The 22995-nt window shown below is 37.0% G+C and overlaps 1 protein-coding gene across 1 annotated transcript; it reads left to right on the top strand.

Annotated features, from left to right (window-relative positions):
* Window positions 1-1342: 1342 nt before the first annotated feature.
* LOC119988899 (protein FORGETTER 1-like) lies at window positions 1343-22987 on the top strand. Its single transcript, XM_038834142.1, has 32 exons — window positions 1343-1911; window positions 5355-5420; window positions 5567-5740; window positions 5821-5951; window positions 6134-6210; window positions 8504-8685; window positions 8838-8915; window positions 9682-9814; window positions 11377-11437; window positions 11560-11641; window positions 13386-13514; window positions 13678-13821; window positions 13924-14029; window positions 14113-14244; window positions 15046-15116; window positions 15192-15364; window positions 15463-15556; window positions 16489-16586; window positions 16718-16853; window positions 17047-17153; window positions 18109-18204; window positions 18302-18389; window positions 18559-18679; window positions 18890-18995; window positions 19087-19210; window positions 19285-19362; window positions 19457-19575; window positions 21228-21281; window positions 21360-21462; window positions 22019-22147; window positions 22286-22397; window positions 22634-22987. Exons 1-32 carry the CDS (start codon window positions 1486-1488, stop codon window positions 22681-22683), a joined length of 3780 nt encoding a protein of 1259 aa, XP_038690070.1. The 5' UTR covers window positions 1343-1485; the 3' UTR covers window positions 22684-22987.
* Window positions 22988-22995: the final 8 nt, after the last annotated feature.

Raw genomic sequence — 22995 nt, 5'->3', positions numbered from 1 at the left:
TACAAATTTCCAGGTTCACGCTACAAGTTGATGGGAGGGTTATGGTTTTTTACATTTTTTTAGGTTTATGGTTTTTTTCCCTTGTTTCCATTTTGACCCCTCAAATTTTCCTGCTTTTTAATTTTAACCCCTATACTTCTAATCCATTACTTTAGGTCCTTATTCCTTATTTCACTTACATCCCTTAATTTTGTTTCCCTACCATATTCACTTCCTAAACTTTCAAAGCCGTTAAATGTAAATCCAAACTTCAAGGTTAGTCCAAAAATAATCCTACAAAAGAAATTGGGTTTTACGTTTACACCTTTGTGGTTATGATTATAAGTACTAACATGATATAAAGCATGGAAGGTTGGTTGGCAAATTCTAGCATAAATATGTACGTTCACTATGACAAAGATTGGTTCAAGAAGTATACTCTTTATGAGGATGAGAGATTGATGATACTTGGTGACTTAAGTAAGACCAATATATTTAGAAGTGGAGACATTAAGTTGAAATTCATCATTAGATGTGTGTTTATTCTCAAAGATGTAGCGTACTTCATCGTTAATGAGGAAGAGCTAGATATCACGTTTTCTGCTCAACAAAATGGAACAAACTTTTGAGTTTGATCAATTTGTAATCAATAAGAAATGAATTTTTCTTGGTGAAGGATATGCATACTGGAGAGGAAAACAAATAAAAGAAAAATGTGGAAGTTTGTGGTTATATTTTACAATATAAGACATTTTTTACTAAAAAAGGAAAGAAAGAAAAACTATGTGATTAAAAACACATTAAAGAAAAATGTGAAGTTTGTGGTTATATTCTACAATATAAGAAATTTTTTACTAGAAAACATAAATCTATGTGATTTGTATGTTAATTTTATTTGAAATAGTTTTTTTAATAGATATGATATCGTACAAATTTGTCTTTTGAACATCCGATCTTAGCCTAAACTCGGGTAATTAGGCCCCCACGTTTAGAGATTTCTCACTTGACGAAATGATAAGTTGGGCTTTGGCCCCAACTTATGACCATAAATGTATTGTTCTTATGGAATCAAACCCATGATCTTTAAAGTCCATACAATTTGACCCAAGATAGATTATCAATCAATTGATTATATTTAGATCCCATAAGCATATAATTGTTAATAGTAATATATATATGTTTTGAATGTATAAATATATGTATGTTAATTTAAATTTTATGTTTTTGTTGGCACATTGCACGGGCCCGACTAATTAAAAGAAAAAAAATGTGGAAGTTTGTAAACAATTTTACTATTTTACAATGTAACCGAAAATAATATAAATTTGAGATTATTTCCCTAAGAGGCTTTTTTTTTTCTTTATTAGTCATTGGAGATTAATTTCTGACAAATCTCGAAGCCTGCTTATGGTGTTTCGAATGCTCTCTGCGAACACAAACTCGAAGAAAAACCCAAGAACTGAAAGCAAAATCAACTCTTGGCGCCCAATTTGAGTCCACAACATAATGACGCAGCAGCCATCGGTGCCACCGCTATCGCTGCCTCCTCCATCACCGGTAGCGCAAGGGGTGCAGGTGCGCTGCGCCGGCTGCCGGATGATCCTGACTGTGGGACCGGGGTTGACGGAGTTTGTCTGCCCGACTTGCCAATTGCCGCAGATGCTCCCGCCGGAGCTGATGAATAGGGTCCATCAGCACCACCTGGACAACCATCAGCAACCGCAGCCGCCAAGTAAGGCGCCTCCTCCGCAAGCGCACGGGATCGATCCGACGAAGATGCAGCTGCCATGCGCCAATTGCAAGGCAATCCTCAATGTACCCCATGGTTTGGCCAGGTTCAATTGCCCGCAGTGCAATGTTGAACTTGCCGTCGACTTGTCGAAGATTAAACAAATGTTTCCTCCTAGGCCTCCTATCGAGGAAGTGAACGAGGTTTGCTTTTTTCCATGTTCATCTTACATCACCGTTCTCTGCCCCATGTCTCTTCTTTTTCTTTTGTTTGGGTTTTTTTTTTTGTTTGGAATTTAGTTAAATTTGGGGGTTCTGTTTGGTTGAGAGCAAATATGAGGGAAAGGAAGATGCTTTTTGGTAATGTGATGGCTGCCACTACCATTCAAATCTTGAAGTGAAAATGACCCATCTTTTTGTTGAGGAAACACAATTTTAGAACCTTTTGTTTTTCTCTTCTCTGTAAAGTTTCCAAGCTGAATTTAGGTTCATTCAACCAGTAGCAATTCTGTCACTAGTGCTTCTACTACCACTAGTGTGTTAATGTGTAAATTTTCTGCTTCCAGTACTTGTATAACTGTCACTCATCAAATCGGGAATTGGCATAACTGAGTTTTTATGACTCAGTTTCTGATTGTCCATTCAAAGCATTGTCATTAATATATGCTGTTGTTTGTTGTAAAATCAATAAGATTATTTGATGTCCCATTCAAAGAAGGTTGAAGTAAAATAAGTCTCAATTTGGGTTACATATAACATAGCTGCTTGTGCTAGGAATTCTCTCTGGTAATGTAAGTGTAGATATATCAAACCACCGACAAAGCAGAAACAAGTTTCCTCTTTTATCATTTCTTATGAATTGCTACTTTGCTAGTTTCCTAGTTGTTTCATAAAAAGAATCCGCACAAAACCTCATTATTTCTTGCTCTTACTGTTTTTCAGCAACCTTGAACTTCAGCTAGAGCTGCTGTTACTGCGTTAGACTCTTTCCCAAAGCTTAATTCTCCCAGCACACTTTTTTTTAAATGGAAAAGCTTTATTCAAGGGCACCAAGAGGGTGCCACCCGAGACAGCACAAGGAGAAGGAAAATACAAGAAACTAAGTTACAAAGACAATAGTCCAGAACCTTACATATTCTGCTATCTTTGAATGATAACTACGTATTCTGCTATTATCTTGACACACAAACCTCAATCTCAGAGTATTAAATCAGTCATGTAAAGCTTTTCCAATACGGTCTCTTTGCCTTCAGTAGCTCGTTTATTTCTTTCCAGCCAAAGTTTCTAACACGTTAGGAAAGGGATCATTGAAATCAACTTCCTTGCACAATCAAGTTCCTCTTCTTGATAGTTAGAGACAACCCATTTGATACCAATGAATTTCCAAATCAAATCCCAAAAAAATCTAGGCTAATTGCAATTGAGGAGGTAACTAACGATCCCTGACCCTCTGCTTCTTCTTCATGGAGGAAACACCTATGGCCACTTGCTATCCTCTTTCACATAAGATATCTAGAGTGAGAATTTTTCCCAATGTTGCTTCCCAAATGAAAAAAATGGCACTTTGGTTGGGACTACATCCAAAACATTTGTAGCCTTGCAGGTTAGATTTTCGAAATCCATTGAACATCATGAGTCCTATATAGTTGAAACTTGGAAACAAACCAGTCAATTTGGACTTTAAATGGAATATTGTAATAACCGTTAGGCAAAGTGCTCTATTTGTTCTTTTAAGCCACCGGAGGAATTTTACTGAAGCTTTTCAGTTATGCATCTCAAAAATAGTATTAATGCTTTACTAATGAAAATAAGAAGCACTTCTCTATTGAGAATGGAATGAACAGCTATTATGACCTAAAGGATGAGATGCTTTGCAATTCAAAACTCTTAAGATGAACCTTCTTAAATTTTTTTATTAAAATCTTCTTAACCTTATCCATTGCGCATGTTAGTCCCAGAAAATGTTAATGCTTGAGTAGATTTTGAGAGCTTGTTCTGGACTTGATCTAAAACTCCAGTTGTTTTTGCATTTAAGTTTTTGATATGATCCAGGGTAGTTAAAGACACTCAAGATGAGGCAACCCAAAAAAAAGACCACCTTAAAGCGAGGCAAGTTACATATGTTTTTTATCAAATGGATGAGCCATCGATATATGAGCATTTTAGCGTATATAGAAGGCCATTTTAGTTAGTTAATCGGTGGGGGCTTTGACTTGTTTCTCACCCAATGCTCATCACTAGACCTGCAAACCAGGAAGACAGTAAAATAAACCAATACCTAGTGCAGGGGCTCTTGGAGGCCAGGTTTGGGATTGGCAAACATATTAGTCTTACACCCCCCGATCCCCCAGCATTGTAGGGATGGGGGATGCTATTCCCTTGGTCTGAACCTTTGACCCCTAGACTGCAGTGAAGCAACTTTACGCTAGGCTTTTAAGTTTTATCTAATTTTTTGACTTATTGAATTAGTTTTTTTGTAGTAAATCCATACTTGCCTACATTCCAAAGACAATTTACCAACTTTTTTGGCGTTTTATATTAAATTCAGATAATTATGGACAGCTACTTCCCTTTCTGTCAACATATTTAATTGCATTTCTTAACTTCAATTATATTACTTAATAATGTGTATATTTCTGACGGTAGTTTTTTAAAAAGTTGATGACAGATTTGGAATTTCGGAATCTTTGTGTAATACAATACAATTTTTACATTTTGTTTCACTTAGGAGGTTGATACCTCTACTAGTGCATTTTGATATGATTATGATTCTTGTTTTCTGCTAACTTTGCGTGTAAAATTCTTCTATGATAAGCCCATATAGCACACAACTCAATCGACAATTGAACAAGAGAAAAGCCTATATACTAGTCAAATTCATATATTTAAAATTGATCACTTTCAACTGCTTTTTGTTTATATTGATTTCTTAGGGTCAATTGCGTATTTTATTGTCTCTCACCAGTCACCTCCCATGATATGGGGACCTAGTGCCTATGCTTTTGACACCTTAACTGAGCGTGTCACCATTTTCATTTGTTCACAAGTTACCAAAGAAGCAGCTTTTCACCTAAGTGGTGTTCATCCAAGCTGCCAGGTGAATGGAATCGTGGTGCATGTTTATGAAGTAACTGGAAAGTGAACATCAAGAGATCTATTTTCCCTTTCACCTGCTTACGTTTGTCATTGGTCAGATTGAACACTTTTCAAGCTAATCTTTTCGTGTGTACTAGTTGTACATTGGTGTTTACCTTTAGGGATGATACCTCTTCATTTCTAGTAAAAAAACACTACTTGTTAGCAGCTTTTGATACTGTAGATTAGTGTTGGGCTTTGATCATAGCACGCTCTTGATGAACATATTGTCTCTCATAGTACTATTTCCCACAGGCGAACATGTGGCCCAATGGTAGAGTTACAGGGGTGCAACCTAGATGTCACATGTTCAATTCCTGGAAACAACATCCTCACATATTATGTGGGGTAAGGTCTGCGTATTGCATAGATCTTTCTTGTCCTCAACCCCTCCCACTGTAGGAGCTTTGTGCATGGGAGTTATTTACCTTTTTTTAGTACTGTTTCCACAGTTGAGTTGTTATGTTTCTCGTTTCTGCACTTCGGTCTCCATTGACACTGAAACCTGTTAGGTTGCCATTGAAGTGGAGCGAGAGGAAGATGAGGGTGGCATGGCGGGAGAAACGTTTATGGACTATGTACGTATCTCACTTCTAAAAACTTCTAATACAGTCCTTATTTATACTTCTCTGTTTATTTTAAAATTACCTTTTGGTATCGTTGTTATTTGTATTAGCTTTAAGAAGTAAATTATTAAAGGACTACGACGTCATTCTTTGTGTAGCGCCCTCCGAAATTATCTATCGGACCCTCTCATCCAGATCCTGTTGTGGAGACATCTTCCCTATCAGCAGTGCAGCCACCTGAGCCTACTTATGATCTGAAAATTAGAGATGATTTGGAAAGCTCAAATGCTTTGTCATGTTTGCAGATTGAGACGTTGGTGTACGCCTGTCAGGTTACTTTTCTATAGAACAGATGGTTTATTAGTATTGTTGGAATCGAACATGTGGAAAATAATTTCGTCTTTCGTGACAGAGGCACCTCCAGCACCTTCCAAGTGGCTCTAGGGCAGGATTTTTTATTGGGGATGGAGCTGGTGTGGGTAAAGGTCGAACCATAGCAGGTCTAATTTGGGAAAATTGGCACCATGGAAGGAAAAAAGCATTGTAAGTTCCAGGGAAGTTTTTGCATGCTGTCATATCACCTTATGCACGCTTTTATTTCTATTAAACTGGGTGGGGGTTTTCCGGGGTGTTTGGGGGAAGGGAATTTCTTTATGGCGCTATATTTTCATTTTCCAAGCCTTGTTTCTTAATTCTTTCATCTTGTTTCAAATGGTCTTACACAGGTGGATTTCTGTTGGTTCAGACTTGAAGTTTGATGCTAGAAGAGATTTGGATGATATGGGGGCTGTGGTTATAGAAGGTAAAAGTTAAATTGAACTGTATGATTCTATAGTTTGTCTTTAACCAGAGAAGAGAAGACATAAGAAGAAGGTAGAAAAATGTGTTTGTTATGCATTACTTTTTCTCACACGGCATCCTATTATTCAAAAATTCTCAGTAATTGTAAAAATATATCAACAAAAATTATTTCTATATACCAGTAACGACTGCTTATTTGTTTCTATAGAGATAATCAATGTGTCAGTATTGTCTTTTTTTGGCTTTCTCACTTAAATTGGCCACATCAGCGTTATAAACTGAGATTTTTCATATAGTAATCGATATTTTTTTCTTTTCAATTTTTTTCGATTCTACCATTTGATTATTGTTGTTGTAGAGTTTAGGCTTTTACTTGTTATTTTGGATGGTGACTCCCTGTCCACAATTCTTTTTCTTGTATTGATGCTTGCTACTCTTTCCAAGGACTGGAAAACAAGAGCACCAAGTGAGGGCTTTTAATGAATTTCAGAGGAGCCACTTTGATAAGAACTGAATCCAACATAACGCAGGAAATAGTAGCTAGAGTATGGAATAAAGATGAAATTGATAAAACTAATGATTGATGTAGAAAACAAGATAATAATGGCCTCAACGAGCTAGCCTTAGACGAACTAGCACCTCCAATACACAAGGCAAATGATAATTCTAGAATCCAGGATGATCCTCCCTCTCTCCTCACTACTCTATCTATCTTAACAACCTCCACCTAGTAACAAAGTTTCTTAACAACCTCCACCTACACAACAAACTTCCCGACATAACAACTCTGCCTACTCAGCACTGTAAAATTTCTGAACTACCTTCTACCCCTCCTTACGTAAGCCTTTAAGGCTCTATCATTACCCCCTCTCTGCAAGAGCCACCTTGTCCTCAAGGTGGAAATGAGGTAATTGTTGGGAACTGGTGTCAAAATCCTCCCAAGTGCTGTCACAAGCAAGGAGATGCTTGACCACTGTATGAGCATTTCACGCTTCCCATTCATTAACCTCCGCATCATGGACCCTCTTCTGTCGTTGGTGAGTCCTGCTCCCCTTCCGTTCCGCCAGCCCCATCTTCTTCCCCGGACTTCTCAGTAGCAGTAAGTAACTGTAGCTGCCGATTCTTGCAGTGGTGCCAAGGATGGAATTTTTCGGCTCAACTGAAGCACATCCATGCTCATGTTTGTATTGCTCCTCCGATACCAACTGATGTAGAAAGAGAAATGGGATAATCAACTAAAAGGAGTTGAGGGAGAAAACTAGCCTAAAGGTAACAGAACAGTAGCTCAACATGTAGCCGGAAGTTCTTTCAAATTCAATAAAATATTCTTCTCACATAATCTCTGCCTTCTAGACATGGAATTACAAATTTATAGATATAAACTAGAATTCCAAAAGGCAAGTCAAATTACTAATAAATGCTAAGATAATTCCCAAGACTAAAAGGTCAACAAAAAGACATTATTGCAAAAGCTACTGCATCACTTATGTCCTCAAAGTGGATATGTTTCCACGAGTGGAACTCATATTTACATCAAAACACAATAGAATAGACGAATAGTCATTCGATGAAAAACTCACTGACAAATTGCATTTCCTCTCAAAATAAGCATATAGACCCAATCACTAGTCTTATTAACTACTAATAAGTAGTTCTTACAAACAAAGGAGAATTCCTCCTTTGTTTGTAAGAACCGGAAGTATCATTGTCATTGAGCCCTAGGTTGCAATAAAACAACTCGACTTCTGGTGTCTGGACCACATTTTCCCCTCGTAGGCAAACTCTTTCCTAGAAAAAAATACACGGTGAAGAATATAAAAGGGTCCATAATGGTTTGTGAAATATGATTTCAAGAGCTATATAACTAGTTCCTCTCTTCCGAAAGTGTGAACAAAATTTCTCTCATCTTATTCTAACAAGTTCACGCTACCAGTGCATAGAATCACATGGTGGTTCAACTGGCAGATGTCCTCACTGCTCCTGTTTAAAACGTATGCTACCTTTTATTTGATGCAATTTAGTTAAGGATCTCTTTTATATGGCTTGGCACTGATTGATTATGAGAGTACACTAATTATTTTCTAGAAGGACTGCTGAGCAACGGGAGAGGCATTGGCCACCTATATTGAAAAAAAGAGAGAATTAAGTCATTGCTTACTGCTGAGTATTGATGTTGATTTTTCGTAGAGTAGAGTTGGTTCTGGTTTTGAGAAATGGATGAATTCTGCATATTATATTATAGTTATTGTGCTGTGCATTCGGGGAAAAAACTTACATATTTATTTTGCATGCAGTGCATGCTTTGAACAAGCTGCCTTATTCTAAGCTTGACTCAAAGTCTGTTGGGATCAGGGAGGGAGTAGTGTTTTCAACATACAGCAGCCTCATTGCATCTTCAGAGAAAGGTCGTTCTCGTCTGCAGCAACTTGTGCAATGGTGTGGATCAGGATTTGATGGTCTTGTCATATTTGATGAGGTACTAAACTGTGTCCTTGGGAGAATTGTTGGACGAACGTTTTTCACCCTTGAGATTTCAAAGTTTTTGTTGTTTCACACAAAACTATGAATGACATTGTTGTGACATACTCTTTCATCTTTCATTGCTAAGGCTTAATCTCTTCGTTGTAGTGCCACAAAGCCAAAAATTTGGTGCCTGAAGCCGGAAGTCAGCCAACACGAACAGGTGAAGCAGTTCTTGATATTCAGGTTCATTCCTCTGCCTAATTTTTCAAATGTGTGCTTCTTCTGAATGTTTCTAGTTCCTAATACGTTTCTACTGTTCTGATGGGAACTTAAATAATTTTTTGTTCATGGACTCAAATTTTAGCTATTATTCATATAGGGCTTCAGCTCCTTGTATGTAACAGCAAACCAAAATTTGGCTGTCTTAGTGGTTTTCCCTGAAATAATCAATGCCTTTTGTGTGCAAAAACACTATTTTCAGGCTGAATAATTACTTAAAATGGTTATGCTCTATCTCTCTTCAGAAGAGTTGGCTTCCTTTTGATTGCTGGTACTATGGAATGGTTAGCTATCAGCTAAAATGATCTGAAATTTGGTACAAATTGATTGCGTTGGTTGTTAAATTATTATTCCCTCGCTTGAATTGGCTGTAGCTGCCGTACCCTGTATTGATTATGACCTCAGATTTTAGCAGACACACTTCGGACTAAATTTATAGGAGCCATTATTTGTAGTGTCTACTTTACGCCAGCAAACAAAATGGTTCCGTTTAGCGATACAAGCCTCTTAGTTTTTTTGTTTGCAATTTACCTATATTGATTATATTCGGGAGTGTTCTCTATGCCAGTTATCCTGATGAGACAGACACTCGGGCAAGAATATGAACTGATACATCCATGCCTCACAATAACCCTGCATTGAGTTTAATTCAAGTATTTGTACATATAAAATTGAGGGCTGCACATATTTATTATTTGTAATTTCTTTACATTGGAATCTGATGTAACAGGCTCGCCTTCCTGAAGCACGTGTTGTTTATTGCTCTGCCACTGGTGCTTCGGAACCACGCAACATGGGTTATATGGTCAGGCTTGGTCTCTGGGGAACTGGAACATGTTTTCCTGATTTCCAGAAATTTTTAGGTGATGTTTCTGTTCTTCAACCATTTTCTTAATTACTTTAATGGCCTTCTTTCTTCCTGGAAAATCCATATTACGTGCATCTGTTGTAGTGATTTGTAACAGAAGCAATTAGCATTTTCATAAAAATGAAATTGAAGAATTGTATCATGATGGCTACTGGAAGTATGTTAAATATCTAAATGGTTTTTGGTCGATGGATTACTTACAAGGGTATATATTGGTTGAACCAGTGATTTTTTGTGCATTTTGTTTTGAACATTTGAACGTTGAAACTACTTCTTTTTTGAGGGTTGTAAACTACTTTTAATATAATAGTACCTGCAATTTTACTATGCTGTAGCAATTTGATTGGAGAACTTATTATATCCATTATTATTTAAAGGAGCCAATTAGCATGAGTTTTCCTTTGTGTATACGTGTTCTAAATTTCGTAATAAGATCTTTGATCTTTCTTCCCAATGTACTTCTTAGCTTTGTCTGAGTTGTAGAAACATATTTATAATAGTTTAGCACGTCTTATCTGATGTCTCTTCCTTTCTCCTTTGCATATTTACTATTTATTTAACTTATTGGTCTGGATTGAAAGAAACAACACTCTTTAGGGAAACAGAGAAAGGGAGGGATCATTTTATTGAATCTTGGTTCTCCACGATCGAATCTTGGCTCTCTAGACATTTTAACAATGTTAATAATGCTTTCAACATACACTAGCCTTGCTTTCCTTTCAGTTGTGTTTCTTTTTCTTCCCTGTACTCTTTCTTTGAGTGGCACTCTCTTTGTGCCCCTGGAATAAATTTCTTTCGAACTTTAAAAAAGTACTTATTTAACTAATTGACCATTATTGCAAAAAATTAATTATGATTCTTGAGGTAAGTGCTATTTATATATTTTAGAATGCATGCATGATTACTGGAAAAAGGTGGGGTGATATCAACATAATTTTTTTATTTGGCTTAGTGTAGTTTAGAAGCCAGTTGTAAGTACTATCTTAATCTCTTGTGAACATGCTGTTATGCTCTTTCTGGTTTCAAACATATGTGTAATCTGTGACTAAAGAGAAGTGTAGCGGAACAGACGCTGAAATACAGCAATCTCTGTTGATAGATATGGTAAGACAAATAGCCAGAACATAAAGAATAAGTGTGAGAAAAGTGGGGCAAGATTTTGAGGGTTAAACATGGCCATGGGTGCCCTTTATTGAAATTATCCGTTTGAATCCCATGAAAAGTGATTAGTTCTTGCAGATATCTCATCTGTCACAGAAACATGAAAATTTGGGACTTGTTACTCAATTATATCCACTTGTACAGATCCATCTATACTTCCATATATATGCATTTACACATGTGTGCTTATATCAATTCAATGTACGATAAAATACGCTGTACCACCCATAATTAATTTGAAAAAGGAAGAAAATGAAAGAGTAAGCATTCCTTTTGAATTATAGAGGTCACTCCCATCATTCAATGCTTGATATTGTCACTTGCTTCCAGTCACTTGTTAAACTATATATTCAGTGGTTGAAATCTTGTGAAGCTTCTGAAAAACAACATTTGCAGGTGCTCTTGATAAAGGAGGTGTTGGAGCACTGGAACTTGTTGCAATGGACATGAAAGCAAGGTTAAAATGTTCAATTTATCTTTAATAAAATATATTTGTAATGAATGTTTACACATACACATGTGTGTGTGTGTTTGAGCATATAACGTAATGCTAATGGATCATCTTGTGCAACATGTCAGGGGCATGTATGTTTGCCGCACCCTTAGTTACAAAGGGGCAGAGTTCGAAGTTGTTGAAGCACCATTAGAGGCTGAAATGACGGTAGGCAATTACTTGCTTGACCACTTGTGGCTTGGACAATTATGACTGTGGTCAATTTAGTTGGAATAAAATGTTATTAACTGATTAGTAGTTAGAAAATTGGCTTAGACGATATATTATGATGTTTTATTTGAATGCTTGATTTTTCGACTGCATTCCATTAACTGCTCCCATGGTCGTGGAATCATTTATATATGGATACAACAAGTATGATTTTTCACATGAACTTTCTGTGGTTATATTTAATTTTTTAACCTTTTTGTTGAATAGCACAGCCGATGCCGATGCCATATGTAACTATAGCTAGCTTCATAAAGTTTTTGTTGAATAGCATAGCCAATGCCTAAGAGGTCTTAATATAACATTTTTTAACACAAGCTTCTTGGCCAGGTTCGTTCTTATTTGGGTTGCTGCAATTTGATGTTGGTTCTGCTCATACATAGTTATTGAGTTTCTTGCTCCCAACCTTACTCACTTGGATATTGTCCTTGAAATTTCTTGTCAATTTCGTATAATATTGCCAAGTCTTAATTATGATTGATTGATTATAATTTATCAGGAAAGCATCTAAGCATTTATCTTTTGGGTCATTGAAGAATCTTGAACTAAAGAAGGGAAGTGGAATTTAAAAGGAAAAATAATCCAGGCATACTGTAGTCCTCGTGGTTGATATGATACAGTTTTAACATCTCTCTTTTGCTTAGGGTAAGCTACCGATATTCATGTTGAAGTTTTGGAATCATATTATGGTTGTGGCTAAGTGAATCGGTTTTTTGCCAATGAACATTTATCTGGTAGAGCCCTATCAACTCGTCAGCATTTCCTATTTTAGTTAATAATTCTCTTCCCCTAAATGAATGAAACCCAAGCATTGCAAAAGTGGAGACTCCCAAGCTTGCTCTAAATTTGAGCATTTTGTAGATCGGCACAGTCCAAGTAGAACTCAGGCTGAATTTGTAGCATTTACCAGCTTTATATCTCTAATTCCAAACGGTAAGATGAAGGAATTAACTACTGCTGTTTGTGACAGATAATGTATTCACTAAAACTGGAAATGATCCTCTTAATCTCAATAAGTGATGCTACTCCTACTCAAGTGGTTTGGTGAATTTATCATCATGCGGATTTTGCTATGGTAGGAGCAGGACAATCGAGTTTGTAGCTTAGGCATGGTTTACAATGCCGTTGTTGTTGGACAAAAGAACCTTCGTTATGTAATCTCTTTGCTGATGCGATGAGTTAGAGGCATTTAGAGATATTTGTGTGGGAATCGACCTAGTGGCATGTTAGTTTGGAAGGATTGTACAACAAAACCAGGGATATGAAGTGCTTTTAGGTTGACACTTGCATTTGAACTGTGAGTTCAGTATAAAGTATAAATGTGGCCTGTGCCTTTTGTGCCTCAATCTTATGAGATAAGTTTTAGCAGCCGAAAGTACGTGGTTTTGTTTTATTATAAAGTATCCATCTGAAGAAATTCCTCTCCCCTATTTCTAGCTAGTTATGTGCCTAAAATGCCATAATGACTCTCCTGCTTGAGCTTTGATTGTGAGATACTTATCTAAGAGTAGTTGTGATAGTTCAATGTTCATGTTTTCTTTTGTTGTCCTGTTGCTTCGATTTGGTTCCAGGTTTCATTTTTCATAGACTATTGTGAAGTGCTAATGGAGGGTGGAGTTTAAATACTTTTCTTGTTGATTTTTATATTTATTTGAGTCTTCATTTGACTTTGTAAATATTGTAGGAAATGTACCAAAAAGCAGCAGAATTTTGGGCAGAGTTACGAGTGGAATTGCTTTCAGCCAGTGCTTTTCTTACCAATGAGAAACCTACTTCTAGTCAAGTGTGGAGATTGTATTGGTCAAGCCATCAGGTATTTGAGTTTCTGAAGTTTCAGTGCCAATTATTTTATGTGGCTCTACCTTTTTTGTATTTTGTTTTATCTATGAGCTTTGTTTAAGAAGGTAATATTATTTATTGACCTAATTTATCCTTTGTTCTTTTGTGTGATTCTTTTTTCTATATGCCTTTTTTAGCGCTTCTTTAGACACATGTGTATGTCAGCTAAGGTGCCGGCTACTGTAAGACTAGCTAAGCAAGCATTGGTGGAAAACAAATGTGTGGTCATTGGCCTTCAGAGCACTGGAGAGGCTCGAACTGAAGAAGCTGTGACAAAATATGTAGGATAGTTGGTTGTCTGTTATTTGTGCTGCTTGACTTTGTATTATAATTTCTACATAGTATGTATTGTATTGACTTGTCATTCAATTTTTTCTCACTAGGGTCTTGAACTTGATGATTTTATTTCGGGACCTCGAGAACTATTGCTGAAATTTGTGGAAGAAAATTATCCCGTGCCTGAAAAGCCTGAGCCTCTCCCAGTCCCAGGTATGTATGTGATTTCTGGATTGCCATATTGCTTCTTCGTCATTGCATTTACAACTTACCTGCACTTTGTAAATTTGCTTTAGAAGAAGAGAGTGTAAAGGAGCTTCAGCGAAAGAGGCACTCTGCAACTCCTGGTGTATCAATAAAAGGAAGAGTAAGAAAAGTTGCAAAATGGGATCCTGCAACTGATGACGAAAGTGATTTAGAATCTGATTGTGAGTTTCTTGAAGCTGTTCAATGACTAATCTATGCCCCTAGCCTCGTAGACCATGGTTCTACTCTGGACCATTATGTTGGGACCTTGATATCGCTTTCCCTTTCCTAGCATCAGGCCTTTGCATCTTATATCATCATCATCCGAGCCTTTATCCCAAAAGTTTGGGGTCGGCTACACGAGTCTATGAGAACATCATTGGAAATCCACTCCTATTAAATTCATATCATTTCTTATTACTTCAAGCCATGTCTTTTTAGGTCTTCCTCACTGTCTCCTACTCTCTCCTATAAAAATTCTCTCATTCCTCCTCAATGCTGCACTGCTATCTCTACGTTGGACATGTCCATACCATCTTAACCGATTTTCTCGTAACTTATCTTCAATAGGTGCTACTACTACCTTAGATATAATAATCTCATTTCTTATCCTATATTTCCTAGTGTGACCACACATCCAACGAAGCATTCACATTTATGCTACATGCATTTTTGGCCTTTGCATCTTATATATTATTATAAAATGACATTTACCTGCATTCTTGCAGAAGTATTATCGTCAGATTTGTCATCGGGATTTGTTATGGATTTCCTGTTTCTTGTTAGAGTTACAGCTCATTTCCTTGATGCTTGTGCCATTGTTTAGCAGCGCACCTGTCACTAAACATTCATGTCATCCTTGTTTATATTATATGGGCATGGGCTATTGCTGCTTTTAGTTGATTGTTTCCCTTTTTGAATTGCAGATCTACTTATTTTTACTTTATTTTGCTTTAGTGCTGAATTGTGTTTTATCAATGTAGCTGATTCTGAGCATGATTCTAACGAGTCTGATGATGAGTTTCAAATTTGTGAGATTTGCACTACTGAGGAGGTAACTATTATTTTGCTTATTTGGATAGTTACATTGCCTGCAACATGCCATAACCTGTTGTATCTTCGACTGCAGGAACGAAAGAAATTGCTCCAATGTTCATGTTGTGGCCAACTGGTCCATCCTACATGTTTGGTACCACCTATTAGTGATCTTGTTTCTGAAGATTGGTCATGCCACTCATGCAAAGAAAAAACGGAGGAATTTCTTCAAGCAAGATATGCCTATGTGGCAGAACTTACGAAGAGGTATGTTTCATTGTTCACATGGGTTAGGAGTTTGGAAATGGTTGCTTTCTACTAATTTGTAAATGCTGGTATCCAATGTTCTTTAAAATCGCCATTAGGTATGAAGCGGCTTTGGAGCGTAAGACAAAAATTTTAGATATTATTCGTTCTTTGGATCTTCCAAACAATCCTTTGGATGATATTATTGATCAGGTACTCTCCACATGTCCATGCGCCATGATCGTTATTTTTTTCCTTCATGTTATTTTTCCCCAATCTCTCTCCTCATTCCATTCAACGCTTGTCAAGTTGCTCTAACTCTTCTGTGATGCTTTTACTTTTGGTTAATTCATTTATTTATTACATCAATCATGATGCCTTCTTAATTGTTCACTGTGGTACCATGGGAAGTTTGTCTGTGAAATATTTTGTCATTTCAGATTTACATGCGGTGCACCTGTTTTATCTCAATGGCAAACCTATGTCTCACTTTTCCACATGCTTGCTATTCTTTATTCTTTCTATCAGGCTCGTGTCTCAGAATTTATCATACAATAGGGTTTACTACATCTGAGATAGCAGTAATGCCTATCAAAGATAAGATGCAAAAAAACTGTTTAAGATAGTGTTCAGTGGCAAGAACTGAGAAAGTTCAAGTGGGTGATAGTAAAAAGAGAAAATGCAGGTAAAAAGATGTAGATAGAAGTAACAAGAAATAGATGGGAGCGTGTAGCTCTAGACATGGATTAATGGCCAAAGAAAATTCACATAATGGATTCAAATTCATTTCTCTTATGGATTCATGTGCTGAGACCAAACTGTTTAGGACAAAGGCTTTCATGATGAGGCTTCTGATTTCTTGATTTAACAAAAAAATTATGAAATGGGGTCATCCCATACTTACTGTGTGTGCTATAAACTATAATTCTCTACTTCCCTTCTTGACCATGCCATAACAATTTGCTCCTTGACTTGACATATTTTGCTGTAAGAAGGAAAAAAGAAAGAATAGAACTCCTATACTTAGCGTCTATATGTTACTGTTTACAAGATGTATGCTGTGAAAGGAATCTGTAAGAGTACTTAATGAAATGCATGAAGCTGCTCCTCATGTTGTAACTGATATATATGCAATGTCTATGCAGCTCGGAGGCCCTGATAGAGTTGCAGAAATGACTGGTAGGCGAGGCATGTTTGTAAGGGCCTCTAGTGGAAAAGGTGTAACTTATCAAGCACGAAACACGTGAGTCTGATATTGTTCCCTCCCTTTTTCATTGGCTCATTAAAAACACTCTAGGTTTCATTTCCTCCACCCTGTGATTTATTCATTTTTGTTAAGTGATACCTGGATTACGTTTCATTGCATTGCTATAGAAAGGATGTGACGTTGGAAATGGTCAACATGCACGAGAAGCAGCTATTTATGGATGGAAAGAAGTTGGTTGCTATAATTTCTGAAGCTGGATCAGCCGGTGTTTCTTTGCAGGCTGATAGAAGAGCGGAAAATCAGGTAGTTCGAGTTTTATGTAATTGTTCCCATCCACGTGCTTGGTACTTTCATGGTCTACTATGATCAGATGTTTAAGATTTATAGAAACATAGCTCATAATCTATAGCAGACCCCTTACTCGCGTTGATTGGTGGCATTGCCTCTGCTTTTCATGTCTTTTTCATTGCAATGGCTTTTTACTTTTCCATGACAGAAACGAAGGGTTCATATAACGCTAGAACTCCCCTGGAGTGCTGACCGAGCAATTCAACAGTTTGGAAGAACTCATCGGTCAAATCAAGCTTCTGCTCCCGAATATAGGTGGACTACAAAATTTTATATTTTTTATGAGAACCGATCAAATTGTACAGGCAGTTTTGACGTCTTATCCTGCCTTTACAACTAAAGCAGCTCTAAGTTCCATTGATCTGCTGCTGACTGTAAAAAGACTAATACAGTTGATGAAAGTATTTATAGGCTTGTTATATATAATAATTGGTGAACTAAGATCATTAAGGTACTTATAATTAGAATTGTTAAGATGCACAAGTAACAATGATGGGGCAGAAACATTATTGACACGGGAAATTAGGGAAGTATGGAAGGGAGTTAGTGCCTTAGTAGGTCTGTTTGGTGATAGAAATTCCATGTTAAGAGAATGTATGAAAATGGTCGGAGTTATTGATTCTTCATGGGGTAATGTTAGATTGTTGTCGTGGCGTTTAGGTTAAAAATGGCCAATAAAAGATGTTTATGCAAAAACTATGGGGAGAAAGAATTCGATACCTATTCTGTTACAATGGGGGAGACTAGCTTATTAGTGGAGTTCATAATAAATTAAAGTTGCTAGGTCATTGTGCTACTCTTGTGCATTTTATTAATTGTGGGTAGTTGTACTGACCCATTAAAGTCTGTAAAATCAAATAATTATTTACAATTGTCTTGTTCTCATTTTATCTCCTCATCTAACATGATTGCTTTCAATGTATTAAATATTTAAATGCTTAGTTTTACATTTATCTCTTTATGCTAGATTAGTAACCATCATCATCGTCATCGTCTCTCTATATGCTAGATTAGAAAACTTTTGATCTAGGAATTCTTAGATTAATTTCTCAGTTTTCATGGGGATAAGCCCTGGAGTAGAGAAACTTTTCTACTACTATCCTTTTTACCTAAAACAATTGCTTTCTCCTTGGTGGTTGGCATTGTCAATGGTTTACTGAGTTCGCGGTGTTAGTTAACCAATTGATTTATCGTTATGTTGGTTGTGCAGGCTAATGTTCTCTAATCTTGGTGGAGAACGCAGATTTGCATCTATTGTTGCTAAGAGATTGGAAACCCTTGGAGCCTTAACGCAGGGAGATCGCAGGTAAACATAAATTTTTTGGGTATCAAGGAGATGATTTGAAACATTAATCTTGTAAAATGCTTGAATGTGTTTATTTATGCTGTTGAACTCGTTGCAGGGCAGGACTAACTTTGAGTGCTTATAATTATGATAGTGCTTATGGAAAGAAGGCCTTGATGGTGATGTATAGAGGAATCATGGAGCAGGTTTTAATACTCTTCTATTGTACTGTTACATGTGTTTAGTGTTTACCCACACGAGATTATCGCTCAAAAGAAAGGAGAGGAAAAACGACAGTTAGTAATATGGGCGTGCATGTGTGCAAGCGCGTGTGCATATATTTTGATAGTACAGGGAATCATGTTCAATTTTCAGGATGCTCTGCCAGTTGTACCTCCTGGATGTTCATCTGAGGAACCTGATACAATTCAAGATTTTATCACAAGGGCAAAGGCAGCTCTAATGTCTGTTGGAATCGTCAGGGATACACTTTTTGGTAACTGATGTCAACATAATCTCTTCGTGTCTAATTTGAGGAAAATTTTCTGTAATTTTTTCTTTGCTTATCTTCCAAAAGACTTGCTCATTATGTCAATGTTGCATTTACATTCTTATTTTAGTTTTTGTTACCCCAAATGCCACAGCACACAGTCCTTAATTATTATTTTATCCAAAGATCATATCTTCTGATACCTTCTTGATGTAGGTAATGGAAATGGTAAGTTATCTGGCCGTATAATTGACTCGGACATGCATGATGTTGGTCGTTTCCTCAATCGGCTCTTAGGTCTGCCACCTGACATTCAGAACAGGTATGTAGTCTGTGTTGACTTGAAAGTGATACTTGTGTTGAAGCTAGAAGTCGAATAACGTGATAAACACCATTGCCACCTTACCGTACAGGCTGTTTGAGCTTTTTGTCAGCATTTTGGATCTTCTTATTCAGAATGCACGGATTGAAGGAAATCTTGACTCAGGGATTGTTGATTTGAGAGCTAATATTATTGAACTGCAAGGAACTCCAAAGGTGCACCCTCCTGCCATCTTCTTGTTGCCCTTGCATATTGAATGACCTAAATTTATTACTTATTTATTTGGCAGACTGTCCATGTTGATCAAATGTCTGGGGCATCGACAGTGTTGTTTACTTTTACTTTGGATCGTGGGATTACATGGGAGGTATCATTTATTTATTTTTCTCCGCATGAGGCTTGAAGTATGATCTTACATTATGATAAGCAATTACAAAAAGTTTGTTCCTATATTTCTCTAGTCTGCGAGTACCATGCTCAAAGAGAAGCAAGAAGATGGGCTTGGCTCAGCGAATGATGGATTCTATGAATCTAAGAGGGAATGGTTGGGGAGACGCCACTTCAGTTTAGCATTTGAGAGGTACTCTATTTCAATTCTTTTCATCCATGTGCTCTTGATCAAGTTACAACCTAAGAAATATGACCATGTATTGCTAAACTTTCATTTTGAGTTCATTTCCATACGTATTCTCTCAGTATGATATTATTATTGGTTCCTTTTGTGCTGAATTATAATTTCCTGTGCAAATCATGAAGCTCATAAACTCATCACCATGATGCTGGCAAAGTTTAGCGAGGGTTGTCTGGACCTTCTTGTTATTGTTACTATTATGCATGATTTTCTTACTTTTCTTACTTTTCTTAGAAGTCAACAGATTTGATTTTCACTAATATTACATGGCCTTGAGGGACTATGGTTTTCTTATGAGTTATGAATCAGAAATCTTCTGGATTTGTGAAAACTAGATTTCAAGAATAAGGGCCCTGTATATTTCAATTTGGCTGACTGAAAGGAAGTTTTATGGGATATGGTGATTCTCATTCTCGTATAGTTTTTTTTTTCTATTTGAGATTGATACCACCATTTATCAAAAGAGATGGGAGCCCAAATTTGCAAATACCGATGCAACAGAAACAAGCAGTCGGTACAATTTGACGTGGCTTTCATTTATGTAGGACTGATAGCTGGTTTTGTGATTAATGTAATTTATGTCTAATTATTGTAAAATACTGTTGAGTAACAATTACTTGCATTGCAAAATCCTGGATGCAAGTGATCTTTTTGGGGTGTTAAAGGTAACATCGCATTAGTCAAGAATGGGGAACATTCCATTCAAAAAACAAGAATGGGGAACATGGTTTGAGGAGGCTATGACTAATAATATTTGGGTGAGATTTTTGAACTATAGAAGATTGATTCGGTGCATTTTTATTTCTGTGATCTGTTGAGCCAGAATGCAAAATGTCTTTCGTAAGAAAATCGGTGTGAAACACATTATCCCAAAAGTTGAAGGTGACGTGAAAAGAAAAAGTGAGAATTCAATTTATTAGTTAGTTATTATTCAGAGGTTCCCTCTTATGTGTTGGACTGTTGGGCAGGGCTTTCCCTCAATTAGTAGGGCCAAATGTGCAAAATATTTAATTTCAAATAGGTGTAAATTTTGAATGCATTACCTGTACTAGTCAAGGGCTCCGATAATATGAAAATTCTATTTATCCGAACAACTTGAGCTAACAAGAGTTGTGGCAAATTAATTATTTAATGTTACTCTTAAATTTTTTTTGGCAAAATGTGTGTTAAATGAAGATAGGTCTTCCTCCTTATTGTGGGAAAAATCTTTTGGAATTTTTTTTTTAATTTACTTTATAAGGAACACATGTTCGCATGTGTCGCAGTGGTAGACTTGCAGGGGTGCAACATAGAGGTCATAGGTCCAATTATTGGAAACAGCCTTTTCACATATTATGTGGGGGTAAAGTTTGTGTACTCCTACTTGTGCCCGATCCACCCACTGTAGGAGCTTTGTGCACTGGAGTTGTTTACCTTTTTGACCCGCTTTATAAAGAACCTTCAATGTTGGTTGGTTTTTATCAAAGATGCCATTAAATGCTTCAGATGTCTGTGTCTGTAATTTGTATGCACACTCATACATGCATTTGCATAGCATAGAACTTATTACAACTCAAAATCCCATCTTGACATTGTTTTTACGATCTGAAATCGTGTTTCAGTACTACATCAGGAATGTTTAAGATCGTCCGCCCTGCTGTTGGGGAATCACTAAGGTATGTAAAACAACAAGGTTTTGCCGAAGTTTATAGTAAACTATTAAGGTTCCTGCCTCATTTTGCCCCTTTCCCCAGGGAAATGCCTTTGGCAGAGCTAAAAAATAAATACAGAAAAGTATTATCTTTAGAGAAGGCGTGCAGTGGATGGGAAGATGAGTACGAAATCTCATCCAAACAGGTATTGTTGATGAAGATTTTTTTTTTGGGTAGTTCTGATGTTGCACTAGTGTTCATGTTATTGGTATAATAGAAGCTACTTCAGCTCCTGAAGCTGCAGGATGTAATGTTGATGGTTTATATTTTCCTAGATGTCAAGGCAGAGAAAATATATAAGGGTATGGATGGAAATGTGATTAAAAACAAAGACATGGAAACTGTAGGATTAGCGGAGAACCTAGCTTTAGACGAAAGGAATGGCAGAGGTGAATCTGCGGATTCCAACTTATTATTCTAATGGATTCTTGTAGCCAATCCTGTGATGTTGGGATTCAGACTAAGTGTTTGAAATTGATGATGCTGAAGCTTGATGCTCATCATGTTTCCTTATTAATTAATTGTATGTTGTATTCAGAATTTCCCACATAATATTAGGGCATTCGTTATATTAGCTGATAGGTACTTGCAGTCCACGTCAACAGTTATTATTCTCAAATTCTAGCCTGATTGCATAAACGACTTTTGGTTATTCTGTAATAACTTGTGTCTCCATAGCTTACTCTTACGTGTACCTGCAGTGCATGCATGGCCCCAATTGTAAACTTGGCGGCTTTTGTACTGTTGGCCGAAGACTGCAGGAAGTAAATGTTTTGGGTGGCCTCATTCTTCCTGTTTGGGGAACTATTGAGAAGGCTCTTTCAAAGCAGGTAATATGCCCCCCCCCCCCCCCTCATTTTTTTTAAGTCCCTAAATCACTTCATTAAAAGTGAATTAACTGGATATGCTCATAATATTGGTGTGTGTTAGGCACAATAGACGTTCTAATTTTGTATGTACTTGTGCAGGCTCGCCAGAGCCATAAGCGGCTTCGGGTTGTGCGAATAGAGACTACCACCGATAGCCAGCGAATTGTTGGGTTGTTGGTGCCCAATGCAGCAGTTGAATCAGTTCTTCAAGGTCTCTCTCTCTGTCTCTCTCTGCATGACAAACACACTCTCTCTCTTTTGATGACAGACACACTCTCTCTCTTTTCCACAGACTCACTCGATGACAATTATGGTTTTCCCTTCTGTTGTGTTACTAGACCAGGAGTTTACCCATTGAGGAAACATATACTGCATGCCTCTGGTTGTTAGTTACAATGCTTTCTAGTTTTCATAGATAATCCAAACTGATTAAGATCTTGGCTACAGATTTGGCATGGGTTCAAGAAATTGATGATCAAGACGAAGTAGGGCCTTAGAGATCCTTACTGTAAATGTTAGCTGCAATGCCCACAAAAAAAAATTGCAAGTGGTACTGTGCTGCGACTTTTGGAGGAATTGAATCACAAGACCACAGGAGTCGAATACAAGAACAAGTACCGTGTGAACCACGTATTGGAATTGTGCAGCCTCATTCATTTTTTTTGTTTCAGGCTCCATTTTTTGTTATGTGGGCATATCATATTTTGTATATTTTCTTCATTAAACAAGATCATTGCCATGGAAGGCAAAACACATCACAGCAGTAGCTGTTAGGCTCTAGTGTTTATAGATTTCCTTGAACTAACTTG

This window comes from Tripterygium wilfordii, chromosome 21 (genome assembly GCF_013401445.1).
Source record: "Tripterygium wilfordii isolate XIE 37 chromosome 21, ASM1340144v1, whole genome shotgun sequence".
In the NCBI taxonomy this organism is placed as follows: Eukaryota; Viridiplantae; Streptophyta; class Magnoliopsida; order Celastrales; family Celastraceae; genus Tripterygium; species Tripterygium wilfordii.
Note: the sequence above shows the minus strand (reverse complement) of the source record. Positions and strands in the feature narration are given on the sequence as shown.